This window comes from Alligator sinensis, unplaced genomic scaffold (genome assembly GCF_000455745.1).
Source record: "Alligator sinensis unplaced genomic scaffold, ASM45574v1 scaffold809_1, whole genome shotgun sequence".
Classification (NCBI taxonomy): domain Eukaryota; kingdom Metazoa; phylum Chordata; order Crocodylia; family Alligatoridae; genus Alligator; species Alligator sinensis.
The window spans coordinates 89,706-110,500 of record NW_005841956.1 but is presented as its reverse complement, the minus strand read 5'-3'; the positions used below and the strand labels follow the sequence as shown (position 1 = coordinate 110,500).

The 20,795-nt window shown below is 50.6% G+C and overlaps 2 protein-coding genes across 7 annotated transcripts in view; both read right to left on the bottom strand.

Annotated features, from left to right (window-relative positions):
* The window catches only part of P2RY4 (pyrimidinergic receptor P2Y4), a 15,443-nt gene extending 14,828 nt beyond the window's left edge, over positions 1-615 (bottom strand). Inside the window, exon 1 of one of the 2 annotated variants that reach the window (XR_001357767.2) lies at positions 11-615. The gene's annotated coding sequence lies outside the window, so the exon portion shown is untranslated. The remainder of the gene's footprint in view (positions 1-10) is intronic. The other variant, XM_014518449.2, reaches the window with a different exon arrangement.
* Positions 616-3,617: 3,002 nt separating this feature from the next.
* Positions 3,618-20,795, bottom strand: part of LOC102375443 (phosphatidylinositol 3,4,5-trisphosphate 5-phosphatase 2-like) — a 26,237-nt gene continuing 9,059 nt past the window's right edge. For 3 of the 5 annotated variants that reach the window (XM_025200140.1, XM_025200141.1, XM_025200143.1), the window contains 20 exons: positions 20,291-20,377; positions 19,127-19,240; positions 18,466-18,580; positions 17,874-17,980; positions 17,183-17,285; positions 16,413-16,609; positions 15,492-15,609; positions 15,106-15,202; positions 14,089-14,227; positions 13,752-13,851; positions 12,912-13,000; positions 12,312-12,393; positions 12,087-12,176; positions 11,527-11,643; positions 8,734-8,822; positions 8,206-8,293; positions 7,330-7,485; positions 6,969-7,050; positions 5,972-6,536; positions 3,618-5,104 (listed from right to left, as the gene is read on the bottom strand). In XM_025200140.1, the coding sequence (XP_025055925.1) occupies positions 5,012-5,104; positions 5,972-6,536; positions 6,969-7,050; positions 7,330-7,485; positions 8,206-8,293; positions 8,734-8,822; positions 11,527-11,643; positions 12,087-12,176; positions 12,312-12,393; positions 12,912-13,000; positions 13,752-13,851; positions 14,089-14,227; positions 15,106-15,202; positions 15,492-15,609; positions 16,413-16,609; positions 17,183-17,285; positions 17,874-17,980; positions 18,466-18,580; positions 19,127-19,240; positions 20,291-20,377 (2,628 nt within the window). In that variant the 3' untranslated portion in view covers positions 3,618-5,011. The other 2 variants (XR_003093270.1, XM_025200142.1) reach the window with 2 other exon arrangements.

The following is a 20,795-nucleotide window of genomic DNA, read 5'->3' as shown; positions in this document are numbered from 1 at the left end:
TCCCCTTCACCTCTTGCCCTCGTGTCAGGGCCTCAGGCCTTGTGCATCCCTGTGTTGAGCTGGACCCCAGCTGGTTCCCATCCCTGACCAGTCTGTTCCACAGTCACCACCATCACCACGCTGCTCCGTCTCCCCGGACACTTGCAGTTTCAGACTTGCTCTGTGCAAGTGCCAAAGAGGGAGGGGCGGGGGCGGGGCAAGGCAGGGGCAGTGCCAGCTTCCCTTCCTCCGAGCAGCAAAGCTGCATAATGTACCTCTTGGAGAAATTGCTGCTTGGAGGGCCACAGAGCCAGCCCTTGTGGGGAGTGCAGCCTCTGCCAATTCCTGCTCTGTGGACCTGTCCCTCTGCCCTCAGTAGCCTCCTTCTCCCTCTGTCTCTGTACAGTCTCCTTGTCCTTCTCTGGTTCCATGTCAGACACATTCAGCCCCTCATCTGCCTGAATCTTAGGCCCTTGAAATAGGCAACAAACTCTCAAAGCCCTCAGGGGATGCCCATTCCCACTGTGACATTCCCATAGAAAGGTCTGCGGAGCTGCAGGGGAGATCACCTGCTCTGGCTCAGCCTGCTGCATGGAAGGCAGTGAAAGCAAGGAATCTGCTGAGGGGAGAGGGAAATTGCTGGCACTTGCATCACACATGGATGAACCCTCCCTTCTGCTCCTCTTGGCTTCTGTCTCCCTTTCCCAGTTCTTCTCCCAGCCCTTGGACAGTGCTCACTAGATTCCAGTTAGGGTGGCCAGGGACAAAGACTCTCTGACTCAGGAGGAGAGTCATAGCTCCTTGCTGTGTAGTTCTTTTGGGGGTACCTCTGGGAACTGGTTTTATTAGTGCTTCTCTGCATCAACCAGCTTCCCTGATAGCACATTGCACGGAGACAGCAGTGTTGCATTGCACTGACCCAACCTCACTACCTTGTCCTGTCTGTGCAGCCCCAACTGCCTTGTGCTGCCTGCTCCTCTGAGGTGTCTGGCCCAGGAATCATCTCACCAGAAACCCAGGTGACTTCACTTTCTAATGTAACACCTACATTTACACTGAGCTGTGTGTTGTGGTTTTTTTCCCGTGTGTGTGTGTTTTGATACAGGCAAGATGACCCCTGTTGCTCTGGCCACGTGCTCAGCACATGGCAAGCTGTGGCCCATATCTGGGGAAAATATGTAAAGCCCTTTGGGCTCATTGGGCAGAAGAAGCAGAGGATTCTTCGGGCAGATTGGTTGGGAGAAAGACTGAAATGTGACCCTCCCAGACTGGACAAGGCTTGGGTGATTTCATACCAGGTGTATAGAAATGTGGACAAGGCTTGGGTGATTTCACACCAGGTGTATAGAAATGTGGACAAGGCTTGGGTGATTTCACACCAGGTGTATATGAACAACTCACTAAGGGTCTGGGGGTCTTAATTCATCTGCCTGCTGAGAGCTGCACAGCTATATTGGGAACCAGAAAACCTGCTCCCCATGGGCGGGGAAGGTCTCCCCCTCTCTTTGCTGGAGAGGCAAGCAAACACTATTTGAAGAGAAAGCCACAGGTAGAGGGAGAGGAAGTCTGTTTTGGAGTTTGAGACTCCTATTTCCTCCCTCTTACTTTTCTTTTTTTCTTAAGTGGGTTAACACCATGGGGGTGTTAATCACCCAGGAATGGGTGCTGGCAGTTACTGGCTACAGGGGCCTGGCCCCCTCTGTTTTGTAATCGTATTGTCTCAGCATGGGGTATAGCTGAGACCGGATGTCCAGGCCACAGTCATAGGTCTGGGCCTTTTTTTCTGCTGTTTCTACAGCTATGGTGTTTCAGCCTAGCTGCGTGGCCGAACCCCAGCTATATGGTCATGCCTCAGTGCAGTATAGCTTTTGCTGCCCAGTTCAGACCCAGTGAGGTAGGTCTGACCTGTCCTTCAAAGTTTTCTTTTTGAAGTTTCTACGCAGTCCACAGGACCGCAGGAACTGTTTTAATTGTGCCCCTTGGGAACTGTTCTCTGCGAGGGCTGCCTCCACTCCCAGCAAGCCAAAGAATTTGTCTCTGTGAGCCACTCTAATTAAAGTGCTTGGAGTGTCTCGTGTATCAGAGGCTCCATGCTGAAAAATGGTGGTGGGGACGCTTTAACTTAAGCTTGTCGAAGAGCTTTAGTTAAAGCAACCCTGCCGCCATTTTTCAGTGCAGAAATGCTGACACATGAGACATGGGAGTCTGCTCCGACACACTGTACTTAAAGCATGTGCCCAAAGGAAAACAAAATCTTGCTCAATGTCCTCTATGAACCTCATTGAAACACATGGTGGGTCACATGGCATGAGTCCATCTCCATGTGTGATCTGGGCTGGGGGTGGCTGAATCGCTTAAAAGACAGATTGATACCTTTGTGGAATGGGAGAAACACAAAGCAAGAGGTGTGACTGCCATGGGCCTGTATGAAAGCCAGTGTGAAATCCCCCAGGAGCAGCCATATTTGGAGTGTGTGTGTGAAATGCTCACAAACACCTCTCCCCACCATGTCTGCGCTTACAACAGCAGGGAGTTCAGCAGCAGAGCAACGCAGTAGAAGTGCCACAGGTCATCTTGGAGATATGAGCTGTGGAGAGTATGGGGAATTTTTGTGTTATTTTTAAGGAACTTGTCTCTCTGTTTTTCCCATTCACTCTTCTACGATGACTTGCTAGGACAGAAAGGGATACTTCCTTCTCTACAGCTGGGTGATGAAATATGTGTATGTCACATAGGCACATCAGGGTTGTCATGAATGAACTCTCAAGAACCATCAACATGAATGGAGCTACCTCAGCAAAATGGGAAAGTCAAGAACATGTAAAAACTGCATAAGTAGAACTTCAAGCAAAGACCTGAGATTTTGGGATGTGGTAATAAGCCCTTGGCTGCCCAGTACAGTGAGGGAAAAGGAATCCTTGATGTTCTGGACCAGGGAGGCAGGTTGTGCAATCAGGTGGGTAGCTTAGCTCTTCCATTAAACCTAAAGACTCTAAAATCCTTTGCTCCAGATGACAGCTGTCCATTTTTGGCTGTGCCACAGCAAACATCTGCTGGCTACCTGGTCACCAAAGGGAAAACTTCAGTTCTGATTCTTTTGGACTTGCTGGAAGAACCACAGCGAGACACGCTTCTGTTGAAGCCAGGACCCAGTTTCAGTTGTGGAGCCTTGAGGCTTCCACTTGCAAAAGCTGGAGACTTGCAGCCCAGCACTAAAAGAAGTATAATCCCTGACAGCCTATGTAAGGGTTGGAGACACCATATACCCCATGTATCCATGACAGCACTGTCTGGTAGGGAAATCTTGTACAGACAGTCCTTGGACTTACAACACTATTGGTTCCTGAAAACCACGTCTTAAGTCGAAGCGTCGTAGCTTGGAACCAGTTTTCTCATAGGAACAATGTTATAAATGGGGGATTGATTCCTGAACCAAGGCCTGATACCCTATTTTCACCAAAAATAACCCAGAATTTTGTACTCAATCAATTATAGATGAGTAATATAGCTACATAAATGTATTTATATTGTAAATAGCAATCATATTGATTTGGAAGGACTTCTTTGAGGTGACTTTGGTGGACTTTTTGAAGGGTTCTTGGCTGGCATCTTCTTAGGAGTCTTGGCTGCAGGTTTTCCTGGAGTCTTGTCTGCCTTCTTAAAGAAAGTGTCCAGAGAAATTTGGACAGATGTTCTCCAGGGAGACAGGCTACGCAGCGAACTTGTTTGCTGGTGTGGCGTGGCGTCGGATCAAGCATCGTTAAGTCAAAAATTATGTCAGAAAGTTGAAACAGGGTGTCAATTTATAAACGTTGTAAATGCCATTCATTGTAATGCGAAACATCTTAAGTCGAGGACTGCCTGCCTGCCTGTACTCTACATCTCCACAATTTGCTTGGCTCTAGCCAGTATCATTACCCTTCACTTGCTAGAGACACCAAATTCATATTGTCAAGCACACAGTTCAAAGAAGACAGACTGTGAATTCAGTGTGGAGCTTCCTCATAGCTTTGGGGTTTTATTGTTAATTGACATAGAAACTGCATCTCATAAGAAACCAGCAACATGGAGCCTTTAGAAAAATCACATGTAAACTGTAACTAAACACAGTGAGCACCCCCATAGGGCGGAGTAAGACACTTGAGGGGAAGATGGTAGGGAGTGCCCTGCAAGCTCTGAGATGCTGTCTGGGCTCTCATGAAAGGATTAGGTGTGCTCCAGGATAGGAGGAGCCTGGACTCCATTGGGTTTAGCCGGGGCATTCTCCACAAGGCAGAGCTGAGAGGTGCCAGGATGCTACAGTGCTGGGGACCTGCTCAACATATGATGTTGCAGCTGAAACCCTTGAGAAACCAAGACTGTGTCAACTAACTGCAAAGCACCCTGGTATTGCAGCATCGGAAACTGGAGACCACAAGAGCTCTATTGTGGCCGAGGCACATGAACCCTGTGGTTCTCACCTCCCCCAACTCATGCTGTGCTGGACTGAGTGTAGCTAGAGCACTGGGCTCAGCATTAGGGTTGAGACCTAACAGTCCTTTAAGAAGAGGCTGGGAACTTTCTATGGTTCAGACAGGGAGGGAAGAAAATTGCTTGAGAGAGTGCCAGAATCTCAACTGGAGCTTGCCTATAAGTTTTGGCCTCTCTGAAATCCCAGCCCCTCTCCATAGTGTGAGGCAGAAGAGTTTGGGATTGTGGCTAGACACATGAGCACTCCCTGCTTTGGTACAGCCTCAGTCAGATGCACAGGGAACTTCCTGTAATTGCCACCATGCGACAAGATGAAATCAGTGTGACAGTGAAGATGGCAAAAGAAGCCAGCAAAGGGAATGGTTTAAATCCAGAGGCTCTTAGCTCAGTGATCTCCAGTCCTGGCCCACTGCCACTGTCTGGGACACAATGTCTTCCATAGCTCCTCTCCACATGCTCCCAGCCATTTCCCTGAGGAGTACAAGGACTTCTAGGTGAGTGAATGCCAGACTTAATGCAGCCCTTGGAGTTCAGTTTCAGGCTGGGTCTCTGTTGCAGGCCTTCACAGTTGCTCTTGTGAAGCTTGACTTGGAGGAGCACGTGGCGAGTGGGGTTCAGCACTGCGGCTGCCAACAGGCCCTGTACGACGGTGTCTCTAGACAAGAGAGAAGAGGAAAGCAACAAAGACAGAAGCCAGCAATGTAGCACAGAGCAGGGCAGACCAGGCCTCACCTGCACCAGACATGGCTATTGGACACCAAAGGGATTTGGGGTTTCAGAGGCATTCTCCTTCCAGAGTGCTCTGCATAGACTGAACTAGGAGGATCTAGCTTCTTGCCCCCATCCCCAGCCTCTGTGGTCATAACTCAACCAGGACGCCTAGAGGACACACCAGTTTGACAGTCATTCCCCAGTAGGAAGCAAAAGTGACATACGCCAATAATCTCTCACATACCCTCAATACCCTTGTGAGCCCCAGGACAGGAAAGATACCTGAAGAACACTGTATCTTCCAGGCCATTTTCAAATAACCCATCCTCCTACTATTCCAGGCCAAAGTGACTCAGACACATGCCTATGCTCCAGGAATGCTCACTCCTGCCACCAAGCCATTAAGAGAGAAGAACAAGATTGTGGCTCAGCTGTATCGCAGCAAGGGGCTTAAAAAAAAACCCTACCCTCATCTCCAGCTCTGCTGATTTCCCTGAATTTGGACCCACAACATCCCTGCTACTCCACCTACCTTCTAACCTGCAGCATCCTCATATTCCATCCCTACGCCTTTCATAACTCAGATGGGATGCTGTGCTTAGTATGAAGAGGGCAATGCAACTAGAGTAGGAAAACTCTAATTCACTGCTGATGGTGTGTCTTACACATAGGTCCCCAGAGGTGAGTCCTCCATATCCCTCTGCCCTTTCTAGGCCCAGGGAAAAGCCTTGACCAAGCTCAGGGTTTTATGACCAGGCAGCAGGGCATGCTCCAGCACCTGTGCTCTAGAGAAACCTCTCCCAAGACATACCTCTAGGTCATGGCTGAGCTGGTGACTACTCTGCAGGAAGACTGTCCCCTCCCGACAGTCCTGTGGTGGAGGCTCCAGTGCACTGCGCGTATGGCGCAATGGGTTCTTCCGGCTCTTCAGCTGGCTGGTGCCCAAGCAGCTTCCCCTCTTGTGAGGCTCTGTGTCCAGGTCACTGAGGTGCTTGGCCAAATGCAAGGCTGTGAGGGAATAGTCACTCGATGCTGGCATGTCTCTCAGCAGCAGAGCTGATTTGGGCCTCTTGTGCCTTCCAGACTGGAGAGGGCTGAGCTGATGCCCATATGACATGCTCACAGGCACAGAGTAATGGGGGCTTCTCTGCAGCGGTTCTCCTGAGGAGGAGCAGGTCTGTTCTCCTGCCAGGCTTCGGAGCCTGTGGCCTGGCACATGGCCCAGGCACGCTTCTTCCTGCACATCACTGGCTGAACTGTAGGGAGGCTCCGGCAGGTTTGTACCCAGTGTCCAGGTATTAGGGACTCCCTCAAATATGAAGTAAGCTGGATTGGTGTAACTACTGGCTGTCTCAGGGAAGCTGAAGGGCCGGCTCCTAAAACACAATAGAGCAAATAGATGTCATGTAAATCAACCCTGTCCCAAAGTGTCTCCCAGCGGCTGGTGCTACCACTCCTCCTACAAGAAGTTCCAACACTCCACTCCTAGAAAAAACACACAACTCCACCAGGCAGATAATCTCAGCACCCTGGGACAAAAAAAATGGACATCTCCAGAGGATAGACACAATCCTAGATCTTTGCAGAAACAAACTGGCAGACTTCCCTAATACTCTGAGGGACAGACAACCATGTCAGTCTATGTGGGATGACTGACAATTCTGCAGGCAAGCAAACAGCTGCAATTCACCTCTGCATTCATCTGGACATGGAAACAAAAATGATTATCTCCCATCAGAGGCCCAGGACTAGCAACAACAGTATCTTAAAGGGTTAGTGCCCAAGATGCAGAACACAGGTAGAGTTACCTGACAGATTGCTGAGATGGCTTGGTGCAGGGTGAGGTGTCTTCAGGGGACTCTGTTGCATCTGTCTCAAAGCTGATCCACTCTGCAGAGAAAAAAAGATTATGTAGGCTAACAGAGGTGCAGGGAAATAAGGTTTTCCTTCTAGACTGCCCAACAGCCCTGGCTGACAGGAGGAATGGGCCAAGACTGAAGGCTGCAGGGAGCTCCCAGTCAGTCCAGGCCAGACCTCTCACTGGTGCCACAGGGAAGGGGACAGGCACTTCCAGCTCCTCCAGGTCCATCCTGTCCTCAAGTGATGAACTGAGGCCCATATCTCTGAAGCAGCTGGAGTAAAAGCAGTTCAGCAGCATAGTTGTATTACCATAGAGCCTCTCCCGAGTGCTGCGTCTGTCCTTGGGAACTCGGACTTTCATCCAGCCACGCATGGAACCTGTTTCTTCACCCCGGTGGTAGAGGAAAGTCTCAAACTGCTGGGCCAGACTGCTGATCATAGACCTCATGGCAATGCAGCACTCACCTGCAAAGAGCACAGAGTTGGGCATTGTCACAGTTGCTGAGGAGCCCATCAACAGCAGCTGCTGCCATCCTGCTCCCATTCACACAGGCCCACTGGAGAGAAACTGGGAGCAGAGGCTGGCAGGCAGGCTTCACACCATGATACGACACTCACCAAGAACAGGGAGCAATTCATATGCCCAGGGCAGTGAACATGGGTGTTGAAGGGGAGTGTCCTCCCCAGACACAGTTCAGCTGTGGAAGAAATATCCTGAATGTTCCCCTAGTGCCCCAACAGCTGGAGAGGCTCTTTGCTCCTGATGGAGGCAGGGGGAGGCAGTCTGCATGGCCACAAGTTCAGGCTTCAGCAGACATCTTCAGTAAAACACCAAGCCCCGAGTCCTAGGTGTAGCCTGGAGGACAGGGCATGACACTCTCTGCAGGACACCTAGCTCCTGGGTAGCAGGGGCTAGAGAGTAGAACTGTACTGGTGTGAGAAGATCTGATGTGGCTGCTGGTTGCACCCTGTAGCCCTCTGGCTGAAGAGCATGCAGGTGAAGTCACTGTGTGGCCTGGACCTTACACTAAACACATTTGCACACCCAGACCCTAGTCATTCCCTGCCTAGGCCCTGGCAGCATATGTACAGCCTGTAGAAATCCTTGCCACCATCCCCTTCAGCCCACCATGGGGTGGATGTGCCCCCTGGCCATTCCAAACCCACTCTGCTTCAGATACACACCGTATGACTCACAGCCGTCCACTCCCTTGACACTGAGGAGCAGGTGCTGGTCCAGCAGGTACTCCAGGTCCGAAAGGATTGGATTCAGCTGCACACAGAGACAACACAACACTCAGGGAAAGGGCTGCAGCCCCCCAACCCAGCCACACAGCCCAGGGGCACGAGCACTGGGATTAGGAACAGAAACCCTGCAGTGACCCACTATTCCTTAGTGATGGTCTCTAGTGGTCACCACAGGTTTTGCTTTGTGTAAGGAGAACTCAGGAGGTCAGCCAGGGACAGATGGAGGAGGGGAATGTCAGCCTCAGAGTTGGTAGGCGGAGATCTGGAGTGCCACTGATCAGGGAGGTAGACAGCATGAAGGAGGGAGAGCCGCAGAGCCTACGGGATGGGAAGCCAGGGACCCTGACAGAGTGAACAGAACCTAACACCATACGGTCTGCCCCTGTCCATGCTCACCCCTGCCCCTCTCATGTCAGTCCCAGTCCATGCACATGCCCCCATGCCTGCAACCATCTCACTGCTTACCACTGGCAGTTGCTTAGCTGACCAACTGAGTTTGAGAAAGCCAGGGATGTCACTGTTTTGGGAGCTGTTCTCTCCACTCCTCTGAGACTCTGGTGAGGAATCAAGAGATGGAATTATGAAAGCAAAGATGCCTCCTGCTGCAGCCTATTACTCCCCTCTCTCTCTCACTACCAACCCCTCCAGTCTGTCCTGAGCACTGGCCACATTGCCATAGGATGGATGAAGCCTGGTCTCCATCTGGGACAAATTCCAGTTGTCCACCTCTGAGATAGAACTGCCAGTCCTGCTGCTACTATGCTCCTAGAAGCATCCTAGTACCCTTTACAGACTTGTGTGGAAATCACTGCGCCCACTCCTGGAATGCAGTCACCTCTCATGCACGACAATAGCAGCTATTTATACAGTGCATATCAGCCTTATACAAGCAGATTAGGACAGCAAGTGAAGACAACCTGCAAATCCAATTGAAATTGTAGGTTGCCAGAAGGTCACCTAAGTGGGAGTGTGGCAATGACACCTGCAGCGCAGCTCAATCCTGACAGAAAAACATCCTATGGCCACCAAGGAGTACTGTGTAGGACTGTGTTTGTTAGCGATACCTCAGTGGAAATGCTGCTCCCCACACCAGGAACCTGCAGCCCTGGTTCCTCCTTAGAATCATAGGAGATTAGAGTTGGAAGGGATCGCAGGAGGTCATCTAGTCCAAAGCAGGACTGTCTCCAACTAGATCATCCCTCCCTAGGCTTTGTCCAGCCCGGTCTTAAAAGCCTCCAAGGATGGAGATTCCACCACCTCTCTGGGTAACCTGTTCCAGTTCTTTACTATTCTCCTAGTAGGAAAATTCCGCCTAATATTTAACTTAAACTTCCCTTGCTGCAACTTGAGACAATTGTTCCTTGTTCTATCATCTGCCAACACTGAGAACAGTCCAGCTCCATCCTCTTTGGAATCACCCTTCAGGTAGTTGAAGGCTGCTATTAAATTCCCCCTCAGTCTTCTCTTCTCCAGACTAAATAAGCCAAACTGTCCTCAGAAGTCATGTGCCCCAGCCCCCTCACCATTTTTTTGCCTCTGCTGGATTCTCTCCAATTTGTCCACATGCTTTCTGTAGTGGAGGTCTCAAAACTGGACACAGTACATCAGATGTGGCCTCACTAGTGCTGAATAGAGGGAAAGAATCATTTCCCCTGATCTGCTGGCAACACTCCTACTAATGCAGCCCATTATGCCGTTAGCCTTCTGTGCAACAAGGGCACACTGTTGGCTTATGTTCAGGTTACTGTCCACTGTTAACCCTCAGGTCCTCTTCTGCAGAGCTGCTGCTTAGCTAATTGGTTCCCAGCTTGTACTGGTGCATGGGACTGTTCCATCTTAAGTGCAGGACTTTGCATTTGTCCTTGTTGAACCTCATGAGATTTCTTTTGGCCCAGTCCTCCAATTTGTTGACTTCTCTCTGAATCCTAGCCCTACTCTCCACTGAATCCACTACTCACCCAAGCTTGGAGTCATCTATGAACTTTCTGAGGGTGCACTCCATCTTATATTCCAAATCACTGATGAAGGTATTGAATAAAACCAGCCCCAGGACCAACCCCTGGGGCAGTCCACTTGATACCTGCTGCCAACTAGACATCGAGCCATTGATCACTACCCATTGAGCCTGATGATCCAGCCAGCTTTCTGTCCACCTTACAATCCATTCATCCAACCCAGACTTCCTTAGTTTGCTTTCAAGAATGCTGTGGGAGACTGTATCAATGGCTTTACTAAAGTCAAGGTATATCATGTCCACTGCTTTCCCTGCATCTACAGAGCCAGCCATCTCATCATAGAAGGCAATCTGGTTGGTCAAGCATGATTTGTCCTTGATGAATCCATGCTGACTGTTCCTGATCACTTTCTTCTCCTCCAAGTGCTTAGAAATGGATTCCTTGAGGACCTGCTCCATGATTTTTCTGGGTCTGAGGTGAGGCTGACTGGTCTGTAGTCCCCTAGATCCTTCTTTTTGCCTTTTTTAAACATGGACACTATATTTTCCCTTTTCCATTGCCTGGGACCTCTCCTGATTGCCACGAGTTTTCAAAGATGATGGCCAGTGGCTCTTCAATAGCATTGGCCAACTCCCTCAACATCCTTGGGTGCATCCCATCCGGCCCCATGGATTGTATGCACCAGCTTTTCTAAATAGTCCCTAACCTGATCTTTTGCTGCTGTTGGCTGCTCACTGCCTCCCCAAACTGTGTTGTCAGGTGCAGTAGCCTGGGGGGCTGACCTTGCCTGTGAAGACTGAGTTGAAAAAGGCATTGAGTCTTTCCACCACTGAGTCTTTCCATTGAAGCATCCAGCCTTTTCCATTTCATGTCACTAGGTTGCCTCCCCCATTTTGTAAGGGACCCACACTTTCCCTGATCTTCCTCTTGTTGCTGACATACTTGTAGTAACCCTTTTTATTACCCTTCACATCCCTTGCTAGCTGAAATTCCAGTTGTGCTTTGGCCTTCCTGATTTCATGCCTGCATACCCAAGCAGCGCTCTTATACTTCTCCCTAGTTGTTTGTCCAAGTTTCCACTTCTTGTAAGCTTCCTTTTTTGTGTTTTAGCTGACTGAAGAGTTCCCTGCTAAGCCAAGCTGGTCTTCTGCCATACTTGCTAGTCTTCTTGTGCATCAGGAAGGTTCCTCCCTGCACCCTCAATAAGGTTTTTTTAAAGTACTCCTTGCTGGTCTCCTTCCCTGTGGGGCCTGCTACATCTCCAGCACAGAAGGGAACTCTCACCTTCCAGGGCTGCTCTCACCTTCCAGGCAGGAGGAGTAGAATTCAATGTAGCACCTGCTGCGGCTGGCTGTTTTCACAATCACCTCAATGCTGTCCCACTCAATGCATGCCAGAGACTCAGGGCTGGAGCCAGGTGCTGCCAGGTAAAGAACAGCAGTTCAGTTTGTGTTGAAGGAGCCCCACCTTGCCCCCAGGTTTGGCCTTTCATATGGGCCCTGATGGGCTTTAAGCCAAACTGGATGACATGGCCCCTGCTGGACCAGGGCAGGGGTTGGGTGTTCTCAACTTGGAGGGTCAGGGGACCAAGGTTGGTCACAGCTCAGGTCTATTTGCTGTGTCAGAATGGGAGCTCTTTAGAGCCTACTCCCCCAGGGAAACCCTGTTCTTCTTCCTGCTCTCCCTCTGTCCCAACAGCAGCACAGGTGGGTAGGCAGGCCCATTAAGACTGGTAGGCCACCATTAAGATGTGGCAGCCAAGCCTGCTCATATGCACAGGGTTGGGAATGCAGTACACCTGCCCCAAATCCCCCAGAGGAGTGGGATGCTGCTCTGGGGTGAGGCATTGGGAAGCCCCCTTACCCTTCTTGGGCACGAACTGAGACATCACTCCCACCTCAAATGTGGCAAAGACAGGAGAGTGGTCACTGGTCATGATGTCATTGGTGCAGCCTGAAACACAGAAGCAGAAGCCAACTCACTGGCTCAGAATCCCTTTGTGCCAGGCACTGTTTTTAGGCTGGGCCCTTGAGGTACCAGGCTAATGCCCCATTTGTGGCCTAGATTCTCCCTAGGAGCTCCACTCACCGTATGCATTACAGATCACATGGGTCTCTGGGTGTGACTTCCACAGGATGCGGTCGCACCATGAAGGGACATTGATTCTCATCTGTGACCAGGAGATAGGAAGCTTTGGTTGCAAGACTGGGCCAGGCTTGAACTTATTTTTTATTGCAGTAACCATTCTGCTCATTGCAGAAGGAAGTGGTACAGCTCACCCGTGTACACAGGGGGGATGACTGAAGGGGTGGGGTTCCTGCTGCTCTGTGGTCAAAGACAGCACAGGTTGCAATGAGAGAGAGGAAGGGAGTATCAGCTGAGGCAGTGAATGCAGTTACTACAGCCCTGCAATTGTCTTGCTCTGGACTTCTCTGCTTTAGTTCCTCCCTCATGGCTGTAAGCAAATGATATGTCATGGAAGGCTTGGGGACCAGGTTAAGAATATGGGCAGCACAAGCCGCATTTATCTTCATCCTGCCATGGGCTCAGCTCAGCCAGAACTCAGAGTTCAGCCTGCTCTCTCTGTCCCCTTCCATCTCCTTGTGAGATAACATTGTGGGACAGTTCCCTATGGCTTTCAGCACCCAAGAAAGGCAAAGCCCCTTCTTTGTGGGGCAGAACCCTCACCCCAGTGTGTTTGAACTTCTGCCAGACATAGGTGTCCCGGGAGCCCCGCTCATATCGGTATGTAGGAGGGAAGGAGATGTCTGCCTCATCTGGAAAAGAAGTGAACAGAAAGACATGGAGGCATGAATGTACCAGAATCACCACATCCAGCACAGGCAGACACTGTCCATACAGGTCATGCCACAGCCACAAAAGTGTAGCAAAACTGTTCTGTCAGACCAGAAAAACCTCCCTCCTCTTTCTGGACATCTCAACTCTGACCTTGAATCCCCTCTGCATCTAAGCCCTGGGACACTCAGTGGAGAAGGAGGTTTTTCTCACTTGGACAAACAGCCCCTGAGATGAAACCAAACCCACCTAACCCAGTGTATATGTGGTTTGAGGCTGGGTTTCTCCTCTCTGTAGCTCTGTGACAACACCTCTTTAGATAACACCTATTTCAGTCCTGGTTAGCAGACACCCTTCCTCCCCTGAAAGGAGACACTCAGTTGCATATACTGAAGGCAGGGATGGTTTGGGGGGTTACTGTGGAGACTGGGTGTTTTTCACAGGTGGGAATAGATTTCACAGGTTCACTCATTTATCTGTGTCATGTCAGGGGCTAAGCCACAAACCCAGGGCAAAGCCCTCTCCTGGCTGTGCTGTATCTGTTGCCATCACAGGTCTCTCCTTCACACTTGTCAGGCTTGATCTGCTACAAAAGGTTATTGAACTCTGAGCACAGGGACTGGCCATGAAGACAGGAGAAACATGTGGTCTGTGAACAGGTGAGGCCAGGAGCAGGCAGTGCTCAGAAAGGCTGCATAGGGCCCTCTTCTGCCCCCAAGCTGTTGCACTCACTAAATCGCAGGAACACCTTGCTCTTCTCTCGCTCCAGATTGAGCTGGTCCACAACCAGCAGGGCTTCAAACTCCTTTTTGTTCACACGGGCTAAGATGTCCTAAGAAGGAAAAAGGGGAAATTTGTCAGTGGCTAGCGGTCTTCTGTATCCCCTCTTGCAGCATCGGGTTCCACCATGGAGAGACCCCAGAGGACAGCTGGTGCCCCTGGTTCACTATCCACACCTATATACCCTCCATGTCCAATCCCAGAGGCATCCAACAAGTGGCCTAGTTTTGGGTGGAGCTGTGAGGAATGCCTCAGGGATCCAGGGGTGCAAGCAGGATCAGCGTCCTACCTGGACATCCATGCTGAGGCGGTAGTTGAGATCTCCAAACCAGAAGAGGTGTGTGAAGCGCAGGGTGAGGTCGAAGCCACTAAGCCTCTTGTCACCCAGAACCAGCGAACGTAGAATGTCACTGTAGTTCTGGTTTCGCCTGTGCCGGACAAGGGAGGCAAGAGGCAATGCGAACCAGCAAGGTTATAATGAAGATCCCCAACATCTCTAAGTGCCCCTACCACTCAGCCCCAGAACCTCCTGGCCCTTGGTGTGGGAACATGCCCTTGTGGATCCAGGAATGAAAGAAGAAGAGCTGCATCAGCTAGACAGTCTGTCAGACAGAAACCGCCCTGCAAAAGGCCTTGGATAGGAAAGTCCTCTCTAAGATTCCTCACTGCTATCCAGTTGGGGTTAAGGGAAGTTTAAGAGAAAAGTCATCAAGGTTTGTTCTAAGGCAGAGAAGACTGTGGGTGGAAAAAGGACAGATGTTGTGGGGAAAAGCATCCTTGATTGTAGATTGGTTTTTATTTATTTACTTCAAGCAAATCTTTGATGTCTGCCTTTTGCACTCCTCTCTTCCTAGTTTTTGGGGGGTATTTTTACAACTGTTCCCTGTACCCTGACATGCCCAGCAGGTCTCCTAAGGACACAAGTTCCTCTCACGCTTACCTGCCACCACAGATCCCTGGGTTCCTCCCCACAAAGGCACCAGCTCCCCAGTCTATCTCCACCCTCACCAATTCCATTCCCCTTCAGCCCAACACCTCAGCCTCTCCCCAACCCCTTCCCTGCATACATCTGCCCTGGCTGGTGGAAGAGCCCAGCCCCTGGGTTAAGTGCGTGTCCAGCCCAGTGCCCAGGCCTCTCTCCCCAGTACTCAGACCACTCTGAAATACAGGCTGCTTCCCTTTGGGACCAAAGCAAAGGCAAAGAGCTAGTTAGCCAGTGCAGGGGTAGGCACATGAGCAATAGGGGAGTGATACTGGTCATCCCAGTCCCACACTGATGCAGGGCCCAGACTGAAATCCCAGTTACCTGTGTATCTTTTCACTCCCTGAAGCCAGGTGGCAGTTCACAAACCCAAATGAGGTCCCATTGAAAAGGAAGGAGACACCCACAGCCCCTTTATTACCTGAGGAGACACAGCAGGCCCTGTCAGGGCTGAGCCCAGAGAAACTCCCTCATCGCAGGTTCAGTTATATGACCCAGCAGCACCTTACATGCTTTTCAGTTCCCACTCCTCACAGAGGCTGAGACCTCCTTGCTCCCTGATGAAGCAGCAGAGAATTCCTGCCCTCCAACACTCCCCCAACTTCCCCCTTTCCTCACCCCCAATGATGTCTTGGAGCACTCCCTTTCCTCAGTGCAGCCCCCAGAACGCTTCCCTCATCCCACCAGAGCTCCCCTTCCCAGGACTGCACCTAGTGTATTTGCGATTCCTGTTTTCACACTAGATGTGTTCACGTGGCTAATGCGGCGTTCATGCTCTGGTTTCACCAGCACCACAATCTTGATGCTCCAGAGGCACTGCAAGGCAACCTGCAATGAAATTGGGAAGAGGTGAGATCACATAGAATAGGGGAATCCGAGGTCTCTGACTGCTCCCAGCAAGGAGGTTGAAATCCGCAGTCCTCCAGCAGACAAGCCAGGCAATCTGAGAACTGAGAATGCCGTGTTTTCAGGGTCTGGCCTGGACTACAGTCCAGGGACTCAACACTACACTGCAGCCTGTTTTTGTCCAGGCTCAGTGGAGGTTTTTCAGGCTTGCTTCCTGGTTCTCTTATCATGAACATGGCCAGGAATGTCACAAAGGGCCACGCCACAGAGTCCATATGCTGGAAAATGGCACCACAGATGACTTGTCTGATGGAGAGAGAGAAGCTGGGGACATCAGAGGGGGAGCTGAGGGAATGAAGCTGGCAAGAGGCAGATCTCAGCTGTGGTCTCTGCACTGTTCTTGACTCCTTTGCCCCGTAGGAGGCAGAGTGGATGGTGAAGGAAGAAGGAACCTAAATCAAATGCACCATCTAAAAGCCTGAGTACTAAGCTGCAACAGCAGGCTGCCTCCAGGAGGGCATCAATACTGCCTGCCCATCAAGTAGTGTGGTGCTGTGGTGATTCCCTCTTATTTCTGGGGGGGTCAGCTCTGCATGTAACAGCTTTGGAGTAGGGGACCTGTGTAACTATTATTAGGTCTTTCTAGTAGGTCTTGAGTCAGTGCCAGGAAGCACTTCTCCTTACAGAACCAGAGAGGGCAGGTGAGGCAAGGAGAGCAAGCAGGAATAGGATGCCAGAGTGCATCTACTTCAGCACTAGGTTAAGTGGGTGTCCTGGGCCCATACCACTCGGAAATCTATGGCCATCAAAGTCTTCAGAGAGGCTCTCAGGAACTCCACCCATTCACGGTCCCCAAGTGAGTTCTCCTGGGTGCCAATAACATAGATATCATGAGGGATGCAGGCTGTGGTTTCATCGTGAGTCCGTCCCGAGCCCCTCGATGTCAGCCATGAAGCCAAGGATCTGGGGGGTGGAGCACTGCCTGAGAAGAAAGGAGTAATCAGTTCAGATAGCAGATTTTTTGCTGCTTCCGCACTCCTGCAGCAAATGGTGCAGACTGCAGGAATATCAGGGGCCTCTAAGCACTGGGATCAGTCTGAATGAAGTGTGAGCACCTCTGGAATTTAGCCAGGTTCTCTGATCCACTCTCAATATACATCAGGCCTGTAGGTTTTACAGTTCTCCTGTAGGATGGTGGCCTTTAGGCCATCCAAGAGTATCTAAGCGTTGTGTCTGTGATTCAAACCCATGTCCAACACCACTGACAATTTATCAGCAGCTCTGTTGTTTACTCATCAACAATACAAGGCAGGTGCATTATGACACTGACCCACTGTAGTGTAAACAGCCCCAGATAAGGACAAGCAATAAACATACCACTGAGGGAAACACCTTCTCTAACCTTCCATCCCTGTAGGACTCAACAAGGATCTCAGAACCCCTGCGTGTGGCTTCCTCCAGAGGTCTGTAGGGATTTCAACTCCAGACCTTGCTCTGGATTCATGACCAGAGCTCTGGTCACCCAGGAGGTGCCTGAGCTGCTCCTACTCCTTACCCATGTTCCATGTCCCAACATACACAGAAATGAGGTCAGGCTCATCCAGGCTGGAATGCTGGATCTTCATGAGCTGCAGCAGTTGGCAGAAAGCCTCTCGCTTCTGCAAGAGAAAAATGGAAATGTCTGTTTGGGCCCTGAACCAGGATTCAGACATCATGAGAACATAGCACCCAGCTTGAACCAAAGGCCAGCCTCCACAGAAGTGCAGGCAGGTGGGGGAGAGATTAGTTACCATGCTTCAGACCACAGGTCTTCAGAATGGGTCTTGAGTTTGCTTAAATGTCTCATTTAAATTACACAATCCTATGTTTAAGCTTTATACTGCAAGCCTATGTCTAGCCACTAGATGTATCTGTCCTATGACCTGTCAATTAGAAGAAAGGCATGGGAAAATGAGCTTTCAAAACCACAGTCACTTGCTGAGACCACTTGATAAAGGGCAGGCAGCTGGTGTGCAGAGACCTCTGTCAGCCAAGCTGACCAGCACTATTTCTGCTTCCTGCTGCTTCTCTCTCTGTCTGCCTGCAACGGCTGTTTTTTATCTTATCTGGGTTTACAAGGTCTCTGGGGCAGGAACCACCTTGTTCAAATCCTGGGCCATGGATGGGCTCTAGGGGCTACAGTAATACAATCAGAAAACAGGAATAACAATATAGCTCAAGCCCCAGTGGAGGGGGTGTTTGCTCACCCGTGCATTCTGGAAGAGGAAGTCCCTGATGAGGTTTCGGTGCTGCTCCCTGTCGTACACCAGCCGCACTTTGGTCTGCATGCTCTGGTATTTAATCAGCTGCAAGACTGAAGACAGCCACACCAGGTCAGGGAGACATGGTATAGTGCAAGCCCTCAAGGCACAGCCAATACACACCTCAGGAAGGCCACTGTGAGGGTGGAAGAGGCAGTGAAGCAGTTGCTGCAAAGCCTGGCACTGAGGGGTGTGGACACAGCCACCCTTCACTCCCCCAGGGAATGACACCGCAGGGAAGCATGGAGACGGCCAGCATGGAGCTCACTGAGCTGCACACATGTGCATCTGGGAGGTCTGGCTTACCTCCCTGTATCGTGGTGGGTCACTGTTCTGCAGATAATTCCAGGTGCAGGAGCCCATCATGCTGGCTTTAGCCAGGCACCCTTGGGGATGCCGTGCCCCACCTGTCAAGCATGAAGGACTCCTGGCCCTTCCCTGCTACCTCTTTCAGGGACCTGTCATGGAAACTGCACTACTTGCCCTACCAGCTTCCAAGGCCTCAGCCAAACCCATGGGGTGGAGATTTTTTTCCTACTTTTGTCCTGAGTGATGGTCTCCTCTGGAGAGCTGCTGCCTCTCTTCATGATGGCCACAGTCCCAGCCTCTACATCCACTGTCAGTGTTGCCTTCTGCAGTTTGCCCACTTTAACCTGTGGTATGGGAAGCCAGGTTACTAGGGGCAGGACACAGCTCTAGTCTGCACGCATCAGACCTTCCACTGCCTGGGCAGCTATAGAGCATGCATGATCCTTTGTTTGAATCTTCAGGGATGGATGAGCATGAGCTCCCGTCCCTGAAGGGTGCAATACTCCTGGAGCCCTTTGAGCTCACTAGACAAGTGCTGTAATTGTTGCTGACTTCCTCTGCCCATATCTGAACCCCAAGATGCTGTGGGAGATGCAAACTAGCTCTTTCTACACTAGTTTCTCCTGCCCCTCATGGGGGAAGGGAATGTCAGCCTCACTCTACACCACACCCTTCCCCCAGGTTGATCCTCTCATCTGCCTGCAAGAGAAGATGGAAACCACACCTCCAGTTGCCTCTCCTCCAGAGCCAGTCCCTATGCCTTGTGCAGGTGCCTGAGCTGGCCCTGCCCACCTCAGCTTACCATTCATTTAGGAAAAGCCCCATCAAAGCTCCCAGCCAGGATGTGAGCAAGGCAGAAGGGCTCCCCAAACCTCAGGGGCCTCCCTTACCTCAAAGCTCTGGACAGCCATGGGCTTGGCAGCTGGGGACTGGGTCTGGGCTACAGCCATGCTGGGAAGTGCCAGATTGTGCCTGGACACTGTCTCCTGCAGAGACTTCAGCACCTATTGGGGAGAGAGACAGTGAAAGGCTGGCAGCAAGTTAGAGACACCTGGTGAGTGACATAAAAGCACAAATGTAAGGGTTAAAATCCAGATGCCCCAATTGGATGATCAGGGTCTGATAGGCACAGGAGATTCTACATGTTCCTGTCTGGAGGGGACATTTGGGATGTCCCACCATGGCCAGGAGAAGCTTGTGGGGCATAACTCACTGCACTTTCTCTAAAGACATTAAAATGAAGGCAGTGCCACCCAGTGGTCAGAGAAGAAGACTGGTACTTGGGTTTCTTGCCAAGGATTCCTGGGTTCTGCCACTCATTGACTTGCTGAATTGTTTGTGGTAAGTTGCCTCCCACTCTGTGCCAAGTCTACTCAGCAACTGTCACAATCTGGCATGTCTGGGGTAGATAGTGCTGGTGCCATTAATGTGAAGAACCCAAGCAATGATCAGCAGAATATCATTCCTCTAGGGGTGGGAGAGTGGTCTGTGAAAGTCTTAATGCTGGTTATATATGCTGGGAGACAGGGCAGGAGTGAACTGGCTGAAATGGGGTTGTGGAACTATAAAGCATTATCCAGCAGTGACAAATCCAGTCCAGTCTAGGGAGAAGCCCCAACTCTTCTTAAAGTTATCACTCATTTCTTACAGTGATCTCTCTCATGTTGGAGAGCTCAGCGTAGCAGCAGCTTGCTATGCCTGGGAATTGAATTTAGCACACGAATTTGCTTGAGTTTAAGGAGCTGGTCTACAGAGTGGGGGGTTTTTAGTGAAGGTTGCCACTAGTAATTCTCCTACTCTTCAGGGAAGGATTTACAAAGGGATGTTTCTTCTGCAGCTGTTGTATTTACATTCACTTCCAATGGGACCTTGAAAATTGTTTTGTTGGCATTTTCAATGGAATCCTAATCTCTACTTTTTCCCCCATGTTTGTGGCAATGAATCTGTGTCCTGCTGTTCACAGGCCACGATGGCAGTGAAACAAATATGTGCCCCTTTTTAGAGTGACCTGCCCATCCTTAGCAATGTGTGCTGGGAGTAGAAACACCAGCCACCTTTTTCTCCAGAGAAGAAAGCAGGTGGTTGACAGTTGAGATCTTGTTGAGGAGCAGTTCCAGGTCTGGATCACTGGCCAGGAGACCCTGTAGAGTCAGAGACAAATCCTGAGGTTTAGGGCTTCTAAGCAAGCAAAGACAGATCAATTGGGATGAACGCCTCCAGGGTTTTGGCCAGGGTTAGGCCAATATGTTGAACAAGAGGCCTCCTGTGAGCCACTAGAAAAGGAGCTGGGGAGGTCTGGATACAATTCCCTCCATAACAAGCACATATTCCCCCAGCGTTCAGCATAATCAGCACCATCCCTCTGGAGGAAACTTGTACGGGAAGCTGCAAGCAGGGCAGGGGTGCACTGATAGGAAGTGGGAGGGATTCTAGTGCTTGGAGACTGGGCAGTAGAGAGATTTCTGGGCCAGTTCAGCTGTAATATCTTGCAATATTAAACATTCCCCCTCTCCAGCACCCTGTGCATTTGTGACCTTCATGCAAGAAGCTCTTCAGCAG